The sequence below is a fragment of the Puma concolor genome, chromosome B4 (genome assembly GCF_028749965.1).
Source record: "Puma concolor isolate L17-30 chromosome B4, mPumCon1.1.hap2, whole genome shotgun sequence".
NCBI lineage: Eukaryota > Metazoa > Chordata > Mammalia > Carnivora > Felidae > Puma > Puma concolor.
In genome coordinates, this window is record NC_141673.1 from 138,688,812 (window position 1) to 138,703,889 (window position 15,078).

Sequence of the window (15,078 nt, forward strand, 5' to 3'; positions counted from 1 at the left end):
TCTGAGCAGGTCGCCCTGGGGCTTCCTGTGCGATCAGACTGAGCCACATGTGAGCCTCAGCTCTGCCGTCGGGCAAACCTTCAGACGCTGTCCGTCATGAGGAGCAAATACAAGAAGTCATGCTTCAAGTGTCTGGGAAGGCACTGCCAACAGGCCTGGGAAATCAGGGCCGCTGCTCTGGGCTCCTCACTTTGGAGGCCACTAGGGCGTCTCCCCACCTCGCCAAGCCCAGAAGGTCAGGACTCTTCTGGACCAAGGGGTCATGCCAGCCAGAGCCCCGCCCCACTTCTGGATCACGTTCCTGGTGCAGGAAAATGTGGAGTCCCCTCCCAAGTGACCCTGCACCCACTTACAAGGCCTGTTTGCTTCTGACCTGGGGACTGGATCACTGCCATTTGCACACCTTGGCCCAAGGAGTGGGGAGAGAGGGTGTGGGTGTGGACACAACTCGGATGTGTGGGTTGGGCACATGTGAGGCCCCTCTCTGCGCAGGACAGGGGCAGGAAGAACAGGGGACAGACTGCAGGCTGGAGGCCGGCAGGAGCGGTGGGCCTGGCTATAAACGCATGGCGGGTGCCCAAGAAATGGTCATTCTCAGTGGTCCCGTTATTGGACTGCAATGTTTAGGGGTCTGACAAGCGACGAATCTGGTGGTGTTGTTTTGCATCTAGCAATGCTATCCATGTGGGAGAGAGAGGTGGGGGAGGGAGGAAGAGAGGGAGGAGAGGAGAAGATGAGAGAGAACCCGTTTCTCCATCCGCGAGGGCCGTGCCGCCAGAAGCGGACCAAGCCCGAGCCGGAGAGCGGGGCCCAGCCCTCGGTGCTGCGGCTGCGATCCGGCTGTACAGCATCGACAGGTCAGTGCCCGGCTGTGAAACCAAGTATGATTGTGAAAGACTAGGGCAGTTAAGGTCAGTTCATCTGCTCTGTCCGCTGGGACGCAGGATTCAGGGAGAGAGGGCAGCCGGCCCCAGGGCTCAGACCACAGCCATGTCTGCTCAGTGTTTGTGTGACCTATGCCTCTGTTCTGGGCCCCGGGAGACAAGCCTTGGTTTCTCGTCCTGATATTTACTTCTTATTTGTTCCCTCTGGCTGGGTCCAAATCCCAGGGCACCGATGCGTTCCTGCAGGCCGGATTCCTCCATGATTCTCCCCGCATTAGCAACAACCCAGCTGAGCTTTTAGGACTTGTAGGAGCTATCTATCGCTGCGTAACAAATGATACGAAAACCTCGTGGCTTAAAACTATAATAAACACGAATTATCTCAGTTTTTCTGGGAGCAACCTAGCTGGGGGTTCTGGCTCAGCACCTTTCATGAGGTTGCAGTGGGTGAGGCCTGATTCCGAGTTGGGGGGCTCTGCCCCCAAATGACCCCCAAAAGCTGGGGAAGCTGTTGTGGGCCATGGGCAGGAGGCTCGGCTCTGCCTCCTGGGGCCTCTCCGCAAGCCTGTTTGGGTGTCCTGATGGCATGTGTCTGGCTTCCTCCAGAGTGAGTGACCAGAGACCTCCAAGCAGAAGTGGCTGGGAAGTCACACGGCGCCTTGTCCATCTCCGTCTGTGCCACGCGGACCAGCCATGAAGCATTGTGGGAAGGGACCTGAGAAGGTGTGCGTCCAGGAGGCAGGACTCATCAGAGGCCATCTGGAAGGCCCTCCCAGGTCTGGGAGCCTGTGCACGCCGACCAGCTAACTCCCTGTGCCTGGATTCTGGCTAACACGGAGCTGAAATAATCTGGCCTCTGTGGTTCATTCAGTAAACACATTCTCTGTGTTTGGTAGGTCAGAGATTGGTAGCTCAGGTGATACTCAAAGTGGAAAGCGTTGTGTCGCAGCAGCCACAGATCCCTGAGCGGGCGGGTGCGGGCCCGTCGGGGGGGTGGGGGGGCAGAGCAGGCTGTCTAGCAGTGGTAAGGCCCGGCTAGGTCTTGCAGGATGAGTAGGAGGTTGCCAGGCAGAGGGAGGGAGGGAGAGAGGGCAGAGGAACAGTGTTCCAGGTGGCGAAGCTGTGTGAGACGTGCAGACCTGAGCGGCCTGGGGTGGAGGGGGGTACGCGGGATGCTGGACGCTGCCCGGTGAGGGTGCCACTTCTCACACGTGCTCGGATTTCAGAACCTCTCAGAAGCAACGGAAAGCTTCACATCCTCTGAACGTGGGCTGTTGGGCGGACAGACGCTAAGGCTGTGCTTGTCTGTTACCGCAACAAAGAAGCTCATTGGAAAGTTCTGGCAGATCAAGCCTGGAGGACCTGGCTGTGAGTTACAACAGCAGGGAAAGAGAGAAATAGTTTCCACGGCTGGAAAACATTGTTCCATGCGCCTTCCCTGTAGGCAAACGTGGTTTCGTGGTTGCGTGGTTGCTCGCAGATAGGGTGTGTATCTGCACGCCCCGTGCGCCATTTCCTTTGGGAAAAGCGCATTACCCGCGGGGACGAGCACTCGTGACCACAGGTGTGCCCAGACCCCCAGAGTCTAAAGGCCGTGTCTGCAGAGTTTCCAGCTACATCCGCCACCCCGTAAGGTGCACTACACCTTGGATGGAATGGAAGGGTGCTACGCTGGCTATTTTATACGCGTGGCTTGTGAGGTTTGCCCCGCGTCTCAGGTCACCGGTTCCTTTGGGGCACAGACTTTGTGCTCAGCCCCTCCCTCCTGTCCTGTCCCTAGAGAGGGTCTGTGCAGAAGCATCGGAGATGGGATAGGAAACAGGGGTTCCAGCTCCACGCTGTTTTGCTCCCCCAGATCTTCCCCCTCCTCCCTCTCCACAGGCCCTCAGGGAGCACTCCCCTCTCCCCCTGCCCTGTGATCACAGGATCCACATTCCTCCGACGGTTGGGTGGGGAGTGGAGGGCTGAGCTCACACCTGGAAACCACCCAAGAAGAAGAGAACACAGGCAGGCAGGCAGGCGCGGGCAGGGTGTGCTGGGGGCCGGGGAGGAGACACACGAGGTCTACGCTTGAGGGTTGGCAGAGGGTGGTGATGTCAGACTACACTCCTTTCCAGCCCTGGAGCAGTTTCCAGGCGTGGAGGGGGCCTGACGCCAGCCTCTCAGGTCACGTCCAACTGACAGCAGGAGCTTGAACTGCTAGAAGCAGGGCCTGGACCCATCACCCAGTGCAGCCTGGCTCCCCATGATCTCATCCTCGACTCTACTGGGGTGAGCGCCCAGCCCTGGGTGGGGTTGTGCAGATGGAACCCAGGCCCTGCGTTCCTTGCCCGGCAGAGGCGGAGGAGGGAAGAGAGGTGCCAAGGCGGTGAGCTTCTACCCCGCGTTGGTGGACCCCAGCTAAGGAGGCCAGCTCCCATCCCAGGCTCGCCTTGGGGAGGACAGACGAGGTTCGGAGGTCCCCTCCCCAGCCAGCTGGGGCATGGCTGCTGACTCTGCTACCTTCCTCCTCTGCCCCCTGCGAGCAGAGGGGGCCCGGCCTCGCTCACCCTCACACCCTAGGCCCTGGCTGCTCCGAGTGGCCGGGGCTGGTGTCAGAGGTGGAGACCCTGGCCTCGGGACGCAGTTTCCCTAAGCAGCCATGGTTCGAGAGCGCGGCTTGTGGCGCAGACACATCCACGCGGGTCACTTTTCTCACTTGACTGAGCATTTCCATCCCATGTCTGATACCCCTAGTGGTACTCCAATTTTGGTCTCTGTAGATAGGACTTAAAAGATGTGTCTTCCTAACTGCAACATGTTTTGCTGGGTCTGGGTAATGGCTTTTCTCTTTCCAAGAATAGACTTTCTTCAGTGCAGCTTTAGGTGCAAAGCAGGTGGAAAGTGTAGATTTCCCACCAGCCTCTGCTCCCGTTCCCCCTCAGCCTCCCCTACCATCGACATCCCCCACCAGAGCGGGACGATGGTCTGTGAACCGTCACCCCAAGTCCATAGCTTACATTAGAGGTCACTCTTGGTGATGTCCATCCCGTGGGTTTGGACAAACGTACAGTGTCATGTATCCACCGTTATAGTATCACACACACTATAACCCTGAAAACCCTGGGCTTCACCTGTTCGTCCCGTCTCCCACGCCGACCCCCGGCAACCCCTGAGCTCTACCGTCTCCTTAGCTCTGCCCTTTCTAGAATGTCATAAAGTTGGAATCACACAGTATGGAGCCTTTTCAGATTGGCTTCTTTCACTTAAGTCATACGCATTTAAGATTCCTCTGTGTCTTTTCAGGGCTTGAGAGCTCATTTCTTTTTAGTGCTGAAGACCGTTCATGATTGGTTTATCACCAAGAGCGTCTTGGTTGTTTCTAAGTTTTGGCAATTGTGAATAAAGCTGCTGTAAGCATCCATGTGTAAGTTTTTGTGTGTGGACATCAATTTTCAACCCCTTTGGGTAAATACCAAAGAGCATGATTGCCGGACCACATGGCGGGTTTTGCAGCGTGTAGTTTGGTAAGAGACCGCCAAACTGTCTTCCAAAGTGGCCACGCTGTGCTGTGCTCCCACCAGCGAGGAGTGGAGTCCCTGCTGTTCCATGTCACGGCCAGCGTGTTGAATGGCCCGGATCTCACCGCTCTGACGGGTTGGGGTGGATTCTTGTTGGAACACACACTTCCCTAGTGACATACGATGTTGGCTGTCTTTGCCTGTACTTGGCACCTGTGTATCTCCTTCAGTAAGGTGTCTGTTTAGGTCCTTTGTCCATTTCTTAACTAGTTTGTTCATTTTCTTACTGTAAAATTTTAAGGTTTTTTGCTTTTTGGTAAATTTTGGTTAATAGTCTTTTATCAGATGTGTCTATTTTCTCCCAGTCTGTGGAGTCTTCTCATTCTCTTGAGGCAATTTTTTTTTTTAATATTTTCCTTTATATTTTATTTCCTTTTATATATTTTCTAAATTGAGACTCCATCTCATGTTTCCCTAAAGAGGTCCTGGTCAGGACAGACTTGAGCAAATCTTAAGTTGGGGCCAACAGATGGGTTCGAGAATATCCCCGAACCCCCCCTAATTGGTGTGGGTGTGTATACACATGTACATGTTTTCTTGGTGGGAGAGGGCCCATGGCTTCTGTTAGAGTCTCAAAGTACTCATGACCCAAGATCACATACCACTGGACCCGAGGAATCACTTGTATCTGAGACATCCTTAGACTTGTGGTTGGTTCTGGGGTTGTTCAAATATGCAGGCAAAAATCAAAACTCCTTTGGATCTAGAAGGTTCCAGAGTCCTCTGGATTGAGGGAGACTTTCTTTGATAGGATACTCGTGTCATGGGAACTAGGTTCAGTGGACAAAGGGATAGTATTCTTTCGTAGGTGTCCATGAATGTTGGTTAAGAAAAGCCCAAGTAGGTTGAGGTATCATTTACTTTGAACCCCCTGGTCTTAGAGACACAACGAAGACCAGTTTCATCTCTAGGGACAGGTGGGAATTTAAACCGATGAGCATGATGAAGACAAACTTAAGACGCGCCTACTCTGTCTTCCTGCATCTCAGTTACCGAGATTGACAGATGGAACCTTTAATTAGGCATTTGCTGATGTTTGTAAAATTAACTGAGTAATATGAGGGTTCTCTATATATTTAATAACCAAGTACTGTGCTGGATCTGCACACAGAGAAAAGCACTGAACAGAAATCTTGCTGGCACGAAAGTAACCCGCCACCTGACTCGGTTGAGGAAACGTCAGTCTTACAGACTCAAGGGTGATTTAATGATGCTGGCTTCCCACGCACTGCTTGAGTCAATTCAGGGGCCTTAGTTTCCCTTACCACCTTGTGTGCATACATCCTGAGACTGAGCACCGAGTTTAAAAAGACTTTCCCAGGCAGAGACTAACTTTGCTCAAAGTATAGAAGCACACTAACTGAAGAAAATTAGGAAAGAAAAGAAATACCACTTACTTAACAGACCCTGAATATTTTAAGGCAAACCCAAAGTTTGATATATGCCAATACTGATTACAGATCATTTACATAACATCTTTTGGCCAGATCAGTGATTACTAAGTGCTGACCCAAGGCATTCTCTGTATCAGAATTACTAGGAGGGAATGTTTACAAATATAAGTCATCAGCCTTCACTCTTACCACCCTTTCCCCCCCAAGATATTGAGTCAGCGAAATGGGTATTTGTACAGGGAGGAGTTAGGGGATAGGTCCACTTACCTTTATATATTTTTTAAAACCACTCCTGGGTGATTCTGATGCCCAAACTGGTTTTAGAACTACTGGGCTAGATCATCAAATGGTCTCAAATACAGATGTAATTTCTGAAGTGTTCATTACAGCTTCTGAGTCTTATTTTCTCCCTTGAGTGAACCAAAGGGAGATAACAGTTTTTGATAAAAAATCGTTCCATTAACAGCATTTGAACTTGTCTCTGTAACTTCAGAAGCTGATCAAGGTGATTCTGGAAGGAATGATATTCTATAGAACATCTCTAGAAACGATCCGAAATCTTGCTTTCTGACTTTTTAGATCATGACTGTTGGTGTAACCTATACTTTTGACTTTGCATTTCCAGAGTTAGAAACCTGAGATGCTTAAATTAAAATCTGAATCAGCTGTCTCCCTCACTGCCCCTCACCTGCTCGCACCATCTCTCTCAAAAATAAACATTAAAAAAAAATTCTTTAAAAAAGACAAAATCTGAAATGCATCAGGATGCTTTGCTATTAGCTTTACTATTATATCCAGAAAGTGGCCAGATGTCCACCTATCTTCAATCCAACAGCTATTTCTGATTACACTGCATTCTAAATGGTTTAAGAAGATGCACAAAATTTGACCTTATAATTCAATCTTTCCCTTACTCCCCAGTGCATTTCAAAGGTTTGGTTATATACGATTTTTAGAAACTTTTGTGAGGCTTGCCATTATCTCTTTGCTGTACCAGCATTTCCTGGCAAATATCCCCCAACATCCACCAGCCAAGAAACCTTTGAAGGTGATTGTGTGTGTGCTTTTTTTTTTTAATTGTATAATTCATTTATACAGAGACATCATTTGGATTATCTATTTACAGTCTTTTTCAATTTTCATTTCCACTGGCCAGATATAGTTCACATAATAGTCAACATTTACTGGAATTGATCACCATTAGAAATCTGCCATGACACAGGGCTTAAAGACTATGGCCTCATCTGAACAAGAAACATTTTACAGTAAAAGATCCATCAGTCGTTTTCCCTCTTATGAATAAATCCACCAGAACTGATCTAATATGGTCAAATGTTCACACATTTCATTGCTTCTTCTCAAACCCGTAAACCAAGGCAAATTAAATTCACTTCCCCCAAGCCTTCTACAACTTACTACACACCCTCCAGTTTAGCTTTTACTATCTCCTTTCATGTTCTGGAACAACCAGACATTTTTACTTTAAGACAAAACTACTCTCTTAGACCCTTTTTTTTTTTTTTTAAACTTATTACCGGTCAGTTGCCTTCCCTCTTGCTTTTCAGACAACACTAAAACTTTTAACAAAATCCTTATGGCAGTTTTCTTTCAGTATATACGGAGTCATTTCATGTGTGGTCTCCACTCTGAATGCTACACTTTAAAAAACTGCAATTTTCTTAATTGGCTCAAAAACAGTATGGCTTGGTTTCACTTGGTAAAGTCACTGATTTAAAAAAAAGATATATATATGTATATATATATATATACACACACACACACACACACATACACATTTTTAATCAAAGAGGAAGAATACTTTAAAGACATGCCAATTGAAAAGGCAAAAGCATTGAAGTAAAAAAAAAAATCAAAGCAAATACTAAAAACTACTTTACAAATTAAAAAAAATTAAGTATTTGGCAGTTTAAGTGGATGAAAAATGAGGAATGTGCAGTGAAAAACAAATATAAAGCATTCCAGTTGATACAATGGAAAACTTAATTAACTCTTATGGTTTGTTTTCCAAGGAATTTATGTTTCAGTGTTAAGTTCTGAAATATTACAAACATATTCCACATAGATTTTAGTTGCATGTAAAGTTTATCAAAGAAACACTGGTAAAATCCTGTATTTGCAAAACTTTAGGTTTTAGCAAATATTGTAAATATCACAACTGGTTGGTATTAGAAAGTCACGATGAATGCAGAATAAAGAGAAAATCCATTTCATAAATATTTCATTTGATTAAAAATACCAGGCTTGCATGTTCTAAATAATCTGAGGAAAACATCTTTAAAAAAAAAGGGGGGGGGCTACAGTTTAACAGTAATCTGCGTATATCTTTAGCTGCCATTAAAAAAAAAAAAAAAAAAAAAAGGAACAACAACCAAAACCAACCGAAAACACAGAAAATGCTAGGACCGGTCGTAAGTAGTAGCCCTGCGACGCTCCCACGCTCACATTACACGAAAAAAAACTGTACACATTTATAAATAAACAGTCTCTCCACCAGTGAATACACAGAACTTCCTTTATACCAAAGTCTCTTTCCGTTTGCCACCGAACGGGGCTGTGTCCCTCGCCTTCCGGAAGCCGGACCGTGTCTGCTGAGCTCTCGCACCCTTCGTGTCATCTGGCGCGCGCCCCGGGGAGCTGCACTCCGGAGCGTCTCCGCCGACTTCCACCTGAGTCACACCGGAGGCCACGGACGCCCTTCTCTGGAGCGCAGAGGTCCCGGCGGCGGCGGGGGTGTTCTCCTCACCCTCTGCGGGCGGCTGGGGTGCGCCGGCGGCCGGCTGGAAGGGCGCGATGGCGGTGCGGATGCAGTTGAACCACTGCTGCTTGTGGAACACGTCGTTGGCCTGCAGGGTGTGGGACTGGCCCGGACACGGGTCTTGGAAGCGAACTCGAAAGATATTTTTAGCTAGAAGAATAAGAAACGTAAATAAGACTTTTAGGAAGTTGACTGGGAACAAAATCATACGTTTTCACACGGGTGCTAGCGGCTCCGTCACGTGCACGTGTGTCAGGCGGACACTTCAGGAGAGGCCCGCACGCGACTTCTCAGACGTGCCGGCTGGCGCGGGAGCACCACGGCGCCTCGCTCGGCGGGCGGACCAGGCGCAAGAAAAGGGAATCCGCCTCATTTCAGACGTTTCGTGCAGGGACACAATTCTTAGAGACCACAACTCAATTCACGTAGGCTCTGAGCTTACGTGTATTTACACGGCTTGAGACTCTGCATCTGTACCTTTGTCTGAGTTGCCGAAAGCCCCTCGAAAGGACCCTCCCATTCGCACGTCTCCATCCTGCAGGTCTTCCAAGACCAGCTCTTGGACGGGGATCGGTTGCCGATAAACCTGGTAAGAGTGACGCTCGTTTCGTGTAACAGGCCGCGTCAAAACCAAGATGTCTTGAAACAGGAATATGTGCAGTTTCTGGAGAAACAAGAAACGAATACTTCCTCAACGTGGAACTCGGTGATCTAAAGTGCCTGAAACCCACCAAGGAAATGTCTTGCTTCGACATTACTAATTTCATCAAATTCACGGACTACCATCGCCCTACCAACGACCTCCTAACGCAGCGCCTGCTAGGCTCTGCACGTCCTACGCGGAGACCTGCTCGAACCTCAGGCGGTATGAACCCATCTTTATCAGCGGGTAACATCAGATTAAGCTGCAGCTGAGTAAACGCCACGCACCGCGGAGACCCACCGGCAGGAACGTGACTGGAGACACCAGTACCGCGCACCACGGTCTCCTAACAAAGTGAGGATGGAAACGCAAGCCGGTGAAAGTGCCAGTGATTCTACCTCGTCCCACACAACCGTAAGCCTTTATAGAACAGTCAGGCCTCACGACAGAAATCAGACAGGTCGGGCTTCAACTTTTTCTGAAAAGAACCTCAACTCATGAACTGGGCTTCCCGGGGTGGGGTGGATGGGAATTCAGGAGGGCACCCGTGACGAGCCCCAGGTGATGCAGGAAGTTGTGGAATCACTGCACTGTGCACCTGAAGCCGATATACACCGCGGGCTGACTACCTGGAAATCAGAATATAAACTGAAAAAAAAAGGGCTTCTTTCTGAAAAGCACGTGACGGAACAAAAACACCACACCAGGCTTATCCTTGGTTCTAGCAGGCGCTTTTATAATCAATATTTAAAAAATAAGTTTGCTTTCATTCCCTCTGCCGTAGAAAGTTGTTCAGTAGTGCTAACAGCTCCTTCCATCATTGTGAAGTCTTCAAAAATTTTTCTGAAGGACATGCACTTTTATTAGGAAACTGGTAATTCATTCCCAAAGGAACCCCTAGGCAAACAAGTTGATTTATGCTTCAGAACTAAAGAATCAACTATTAAGCATTCTCCACCAAGGCATTTATTTGAAGTCAGTCTGTCACAACAGAAACCAAAGTCTGCTTTACCACAGCTGTTAACGTAAAATAAACACCAGTAACCTTTCGTTGTGTGATGAATTTTACAAACCTGCTTCATAATTTACACGGAAGAAATGAAATACGGCAGGAAGATAAAGGTAATCGCTCACTTCGTGTTAGTGTGCAAACACACTCACATGTCCACTTTTGTTCTTCAGTTCCCCGTGGCACAGCAGCACTTTGCTTGCTTCAATTCTAGGGTCCTTCTGCTTTTCGTCCAGATACTCCAGTTTGTCAATGTAATACTGGCATTCGGATTCACCTTTCTTCAAGTTGATATCAGAGAGAACTCCTTGTATTATCAGTATCTAAAAATTATCAGGAAATCAAGGAAGCATTTTCAGCACATTAACTTAACTGTTTCCTTACAGGCCTAAAACATATTAAAACGACAGGATAAAGCTCGGATGGCCTCTAGAAATCCGATCATTCAGTTAGTCCCTGCATTTTACAGATGAAACAGCCTTAGCCAAACTGCGTGACCCGCCCAAAGTCACACAGCTAGCTAGTGCGAGGGCTCAGATATTAGAATCCAGTCTTTTACCTGAAACATAACTATAAAATGCATTACACGTCTCTCTATTGCTTAGCGTACTAACGTCCTGGGTGCCTAGAAGAGCAGAACGTTTCACCGTGTGGCAATACGCGTGACGTCTGACAGCACCACTGTATATACCTTTCCAAGGCAAGTTAACATATAAACTTGAAAAGTGTTAAGAATCTTCTACTGGACTTACAGCTTCCTCCAGAAGCTGAACATCAGGGTGGTCTTTTGGAGTGTGTCTAAGAATTTCTTTTAATAGCAAAGGGTATTTGACCAGGCGGCTTCGAGGAATATCTAGGAAGCTCCAAAGATCTAGTTTTCGACTGAAGGGAGACTCAAGACACCGCTGGAGGAAGTCTTGGACTCTCGGGTCCTGTTTCTTCTGATCAAGAAGAACTTTGGCCGCCAACTGGTTACTACAGTAGCCTTTGTAGGCATTCAGGCCCGGCAACTGAAGGAGAGGAAGCGAAAACACAGTACGGTAAGTTCCTGTTGTGATTTAGGCCATCAGTAAGCCTGTGAAAACAACACAAGTCTTATAGCTAATTCTTGAAAGTTTTAATAAGCGGTGAGGCCCTCCCTGCAGATGTAACAGGGGTAGGATGGGATCCCGGGCCAACATCAGAGTATCCTTTCCTAATTTCCCTACAGTTTGGCTAAATCCAACCGGAGACCGACGATCTCTGCCTTCTCCCAGCCTCGGCTGGATGCTAGTCTTCCACTTTCCCAGGGCACCGCGGGTCCCTCTACCACCGTCACCACCAACCTTGGGACTGCTCGTGCTCCCGACTGTCCTCTCACTAGAGTGTAAGTGTAGAGATGTCTCTCCTCACGGAACCCCCCATGGTCCCTCCTACAATAGCACCTGTCATCTGGCAGGCACTCAAACGTTAACTGAAACAGTAAAACACGTAATGTGGGATCTGTGCCCAAAGAGGATCATATTTTTAAAACAAACAAACCCGTATCAGTCATGAAGTCTCTTTTTAAGCTAAGACTGTTAACTTCCTACAGCTATCTAATTTTGTTCAGTTTTAATGCCTTGTTTATCTGTCTTCTGAATTCAGTCAGTGGACCCAATGGACCTGGTATTCGCCACAGATGAGGAGTATGGCATATATGTAAAAACTATCTGGTGTCAGCAGCTCACTTCATACCCAGTTCACAAGAACGTGACCGATCTGCTCCACTGTTCCACCAGGTTTCGTTGCTTCTGCTATTCTTGCCAACAGATCTGAAGTGGAAAAAGGCAGAGATACCAATAATACGCTCATTTAAAAAAATAACTCCACGCTAAGTTAGAAGTTCAGATTCAAAACAACTTCTGCTAATGCTGTTCAGATACCAATGAGAATTCAATGGCGTATCTTACCTTCATGGAGAGGTATATAAGCGTCCAAATCACCAAATATCTGGGTGAGTTCCTCCTCTGACATAATAGACAGCTTTAACATGGGGTCATGGTAGGCCTATCAGAGGGGGAAAAGTGGGTCATGCAAAGCGATCAAGCAAATAAAACATAATGAGAGACCTTCTTGAACACAAGCATGACTGACTACATAAAAGCTAGCGTGGATTTCATTTATTACACATCAAAGAAACTAAAGTATATGTTAATACTCAAACAGGCTCTACTGATATTCATACTTGAAGAGATGTGAAACTATAGAAGAAGGTTTTATCCTTTATAATTTGTTAAATAAAGTTTTTTAAAACTAGAGCACATGATAAAAAGTTATTTACTGACCTTTCTTGCAAGCTTGAGATCCTCAATTAAATCCTGTTCACCTCGGGACATTTCATATATTGCCTAAAAAAAAAAAAAAAATCCAGCAAATACTGTAGGTCATTCCTTCGAGAAAGGAAAATTATATACAATTGATACTTATCATGAATTATTTAACTGAAGTTATGAATAGCGCTCTTTAAAGGGACTCAATCTGAAAACCAGAATTCAGAATGGAATCTCCATTAAGTGGTTGCCACACGCTTTAGAACTTGACCCCATCAGAGTTAACTTTGATGACCACCACCCATTACAGTGTTCCTGCTCAGCATGTGTTACAAATTAGCACTCAAATATAAAAATGCAAGCTGAGTTTGCCTTAGGCATTAGTTTGCTATTCTTCTGAAAACCTACGTTTAAAAAAAAGACGATTTTTTAGTATGAGACGGATTTCTTAGTTGAATGCTAGCTCACCTCCTGACGTTTGATTTCTTTGGTAGTTAAAGACTCCTTCATGCTGACGTCCAGCATCTCGGACCACAGCACACTGCTTCTCCTTTTGGAAGGTGTGGGGGCTGTTGATCTGCTCGATGACTTCTGGGCAGAAGCCGGGGATCTGCTGTCACCACGAAGGGTAAATGACTTAAAAGTAAACAAACAAACAAAAAGAAGTGAACAAAAGAGAAGATTTAAAGGAGATAGTAATTATTCTCTTTTTTTAAAAAAAAAATTGGAAAGACAAATTAAAAACAAAGTTCTGAGATTTCTCAATGCATAAAACAATTATCTGCCCAAGCTTCAATCTATCATTCTAAAATATTATCCGTCAGAATTACCTTTTGGGGATAAAAACTATTTAAGACTCTGCTGTGATATAAGATGTAACTTAATATAATGAGGTTATGTAAATACTGTTCTGGTAAAAATATTCCTTATCAGCATGTTAAAAAAATGTATGTTTAAATATAATAGTGTAAAACTGTTTGTCCAACTCAAAGGAAAACACAAATTTAGGCTTCTCTGAAAAGCCCCCTTCCTACGTTACTCACCTCCTAGCCCCACCCCTGCTTACCTGAATTGTTTGACCAAAGCGTCGGACTGCTCCATTTCTTACAGGAGAGATCAAGTTTGCCAAGGATGTGACCCGGGCGAGAGGTCGAACTCTTTTATTGCTTGGCTCCTGTAAAAACAAAAACAGGTTACGCTAAATGTGTGTTCAGGTATAATGGTTTTCAACAAGTTTGGACAAAGTCGAACACTCTCAAAAAACCAGTATTTGTACACTATAAAACGCAGCAATATGGAACTCTGGAAATGAATGTGGTCTTTTTAAAGTTTATTATTTTATTTTAGAGAGCGCGAGAGAGCATGTGTGTGTGTGAGTGTGCATAAGAGAAGGGCAGAGGGAGACAGAATCTCAAGCAGACTCCATACTCCGCGTGGAGTCTGCGTGGGGCTCAATCCCATGACTCTGGGATCATGACCTGAGCCGAAATCAAGAGCTGGACGCTCAACTGGCTGAGCCACCCAGGCGTGTCCTGAATGTTGTCCTCTATTGTTAAAATGCTAAGAACACTAATGAGTAACAGTAAATTATGAAAAAATAAAGGGCATGAGAAAGGCCAGGTGAGTATCACCTTGAGAACAGAATATTATCATTAACAAAAGAAAAACTAAAATAAATTAGATTCCAGAATCCCATAGAACTTTTTAGTTTAATTCATTTACAGTCACTTTTAAATTTTTTTTTTTTTTCAACGTTTATTTATTTTGGGACAGAGAGAGACAGAGCATGAACGGGGGAGGGGCAGAGAGAGAGGGAGACACAGAATCGGAAACAGGCTCCAGGCTCTGAGCCATCAGCCCAGAGCCCGACGCGGGGCTCGAACTCACGGACCGCGAGATCGTGACCTGGCTGAAGTCGGACGCTTAACCGACTGCGCCACCCAGGCGCCCCTACAGTCACTTTTAAAAAGTACCTGATTATTATGAAAAATTTCAAATATACACAAAACTGAAAAGCAGCATAATGGTCCCACGTGCTTATCACTCAGCTTTGACAGTTTTCGATATAAGAGTTTGCTTCACCTATTTTAAAGCAAATCCCAGACACTGTATCATTTCATTCTTAAATACTTCAGTTAGGGATTAGCTTCTAAATAAACATCTCTGCCCTGGAAAGGGTCAACTCTGAAGGCAGAGTGTCCCTGTATTCAAGCAGAGGCAGGACAGTGGTTAGGAGGGCACTCGGGCTCTGGAATCAGACGGACTGGGTCCAAAGCCTGCTCCGGCACTTGCTAGGGAATATCCTGGGCCTCAGTTCTCTTATCTGTAAAACGGGGCTCATGTTAGACCTTCTCTCCCAGAGTTGTTACGAAGAGTAAGTAAGATATGTTTAAATGGCTTGAACGGGGCCTGGAACACATGAAATTTCTGCTATTACTAACATTCTGAGAAATATTTCCACTTAGTACACAAACACTGGGATTTTGGAATAATTAGGTTCGCTCTCAAACAATTTATTCAC

General features: G+C 46.4%; 1 protein-coding gene and 1 long non-coding RNA gene across 3 annotated transcripts in view; one reads left to right on the top strand and one right to left on the bottom strand.

Annotated features, from left to right (window-relative positions):
* Positions 1 to 15,078, top strand: part of LOC147579554 (uncharacterized) — a 386,247-nt gene that overhangs the window by 13,549 nt on the left and 357,620 nt on the right. The gene's annotated exons all lie outside the window — the stretch shown is intronic.
* NET1 (neuroepithelial cell transforming 1) overlaps positions 6,605 to 15,078 on the bottom strand; it is a 60,802-nt gene continuing 52,328 nt past the window's right edge. For both annotated transcript variants that reach the window (XM_086715044.1, XM_025930375.2), the window contains 9 exons: positions 13,624 to 13,731; positions 13,026 to 13,193; positions 12,573 to 12,635; positions 12,198 to 12,294; positions 11,983 to 12,059; positions 11,019 to 11,276; positions 10,419 to 10,589; positions 9,092 to 9,278; positions 6,605 to 8,764 (listed from right to left, as the gene is read on the bottom strand). In XM_086715044.1, the coding sequence (XP_086571170.1) occupies positions 8,373 to 8,764; positions 9,092 to 9,278; positions 10,419 to 10,589; positions 11,019 to 11,276; positions 11,983 to 12,059; positions 12,198 to 12,294; positions 12,573 to 12,635; positions 13,026 to 13,193; positions 13,624 to 13,731 (1,521 nt within the window). In that variant the 3' untranslated portion in view covers positions 6,605 to 8,372. The remainder of the gene's footprint in view (positions 8,765 to 9,091; positions 9,279 to 10,418; positions 10,590 to 11,018; positions 11,277 to 11,982; positions 12,060 to 12,197; positions 12,295 to 12,572; positions 12,636 to 13,025; positions 13,194 to 13,623; positions 13,732 to 15,078) is intronic.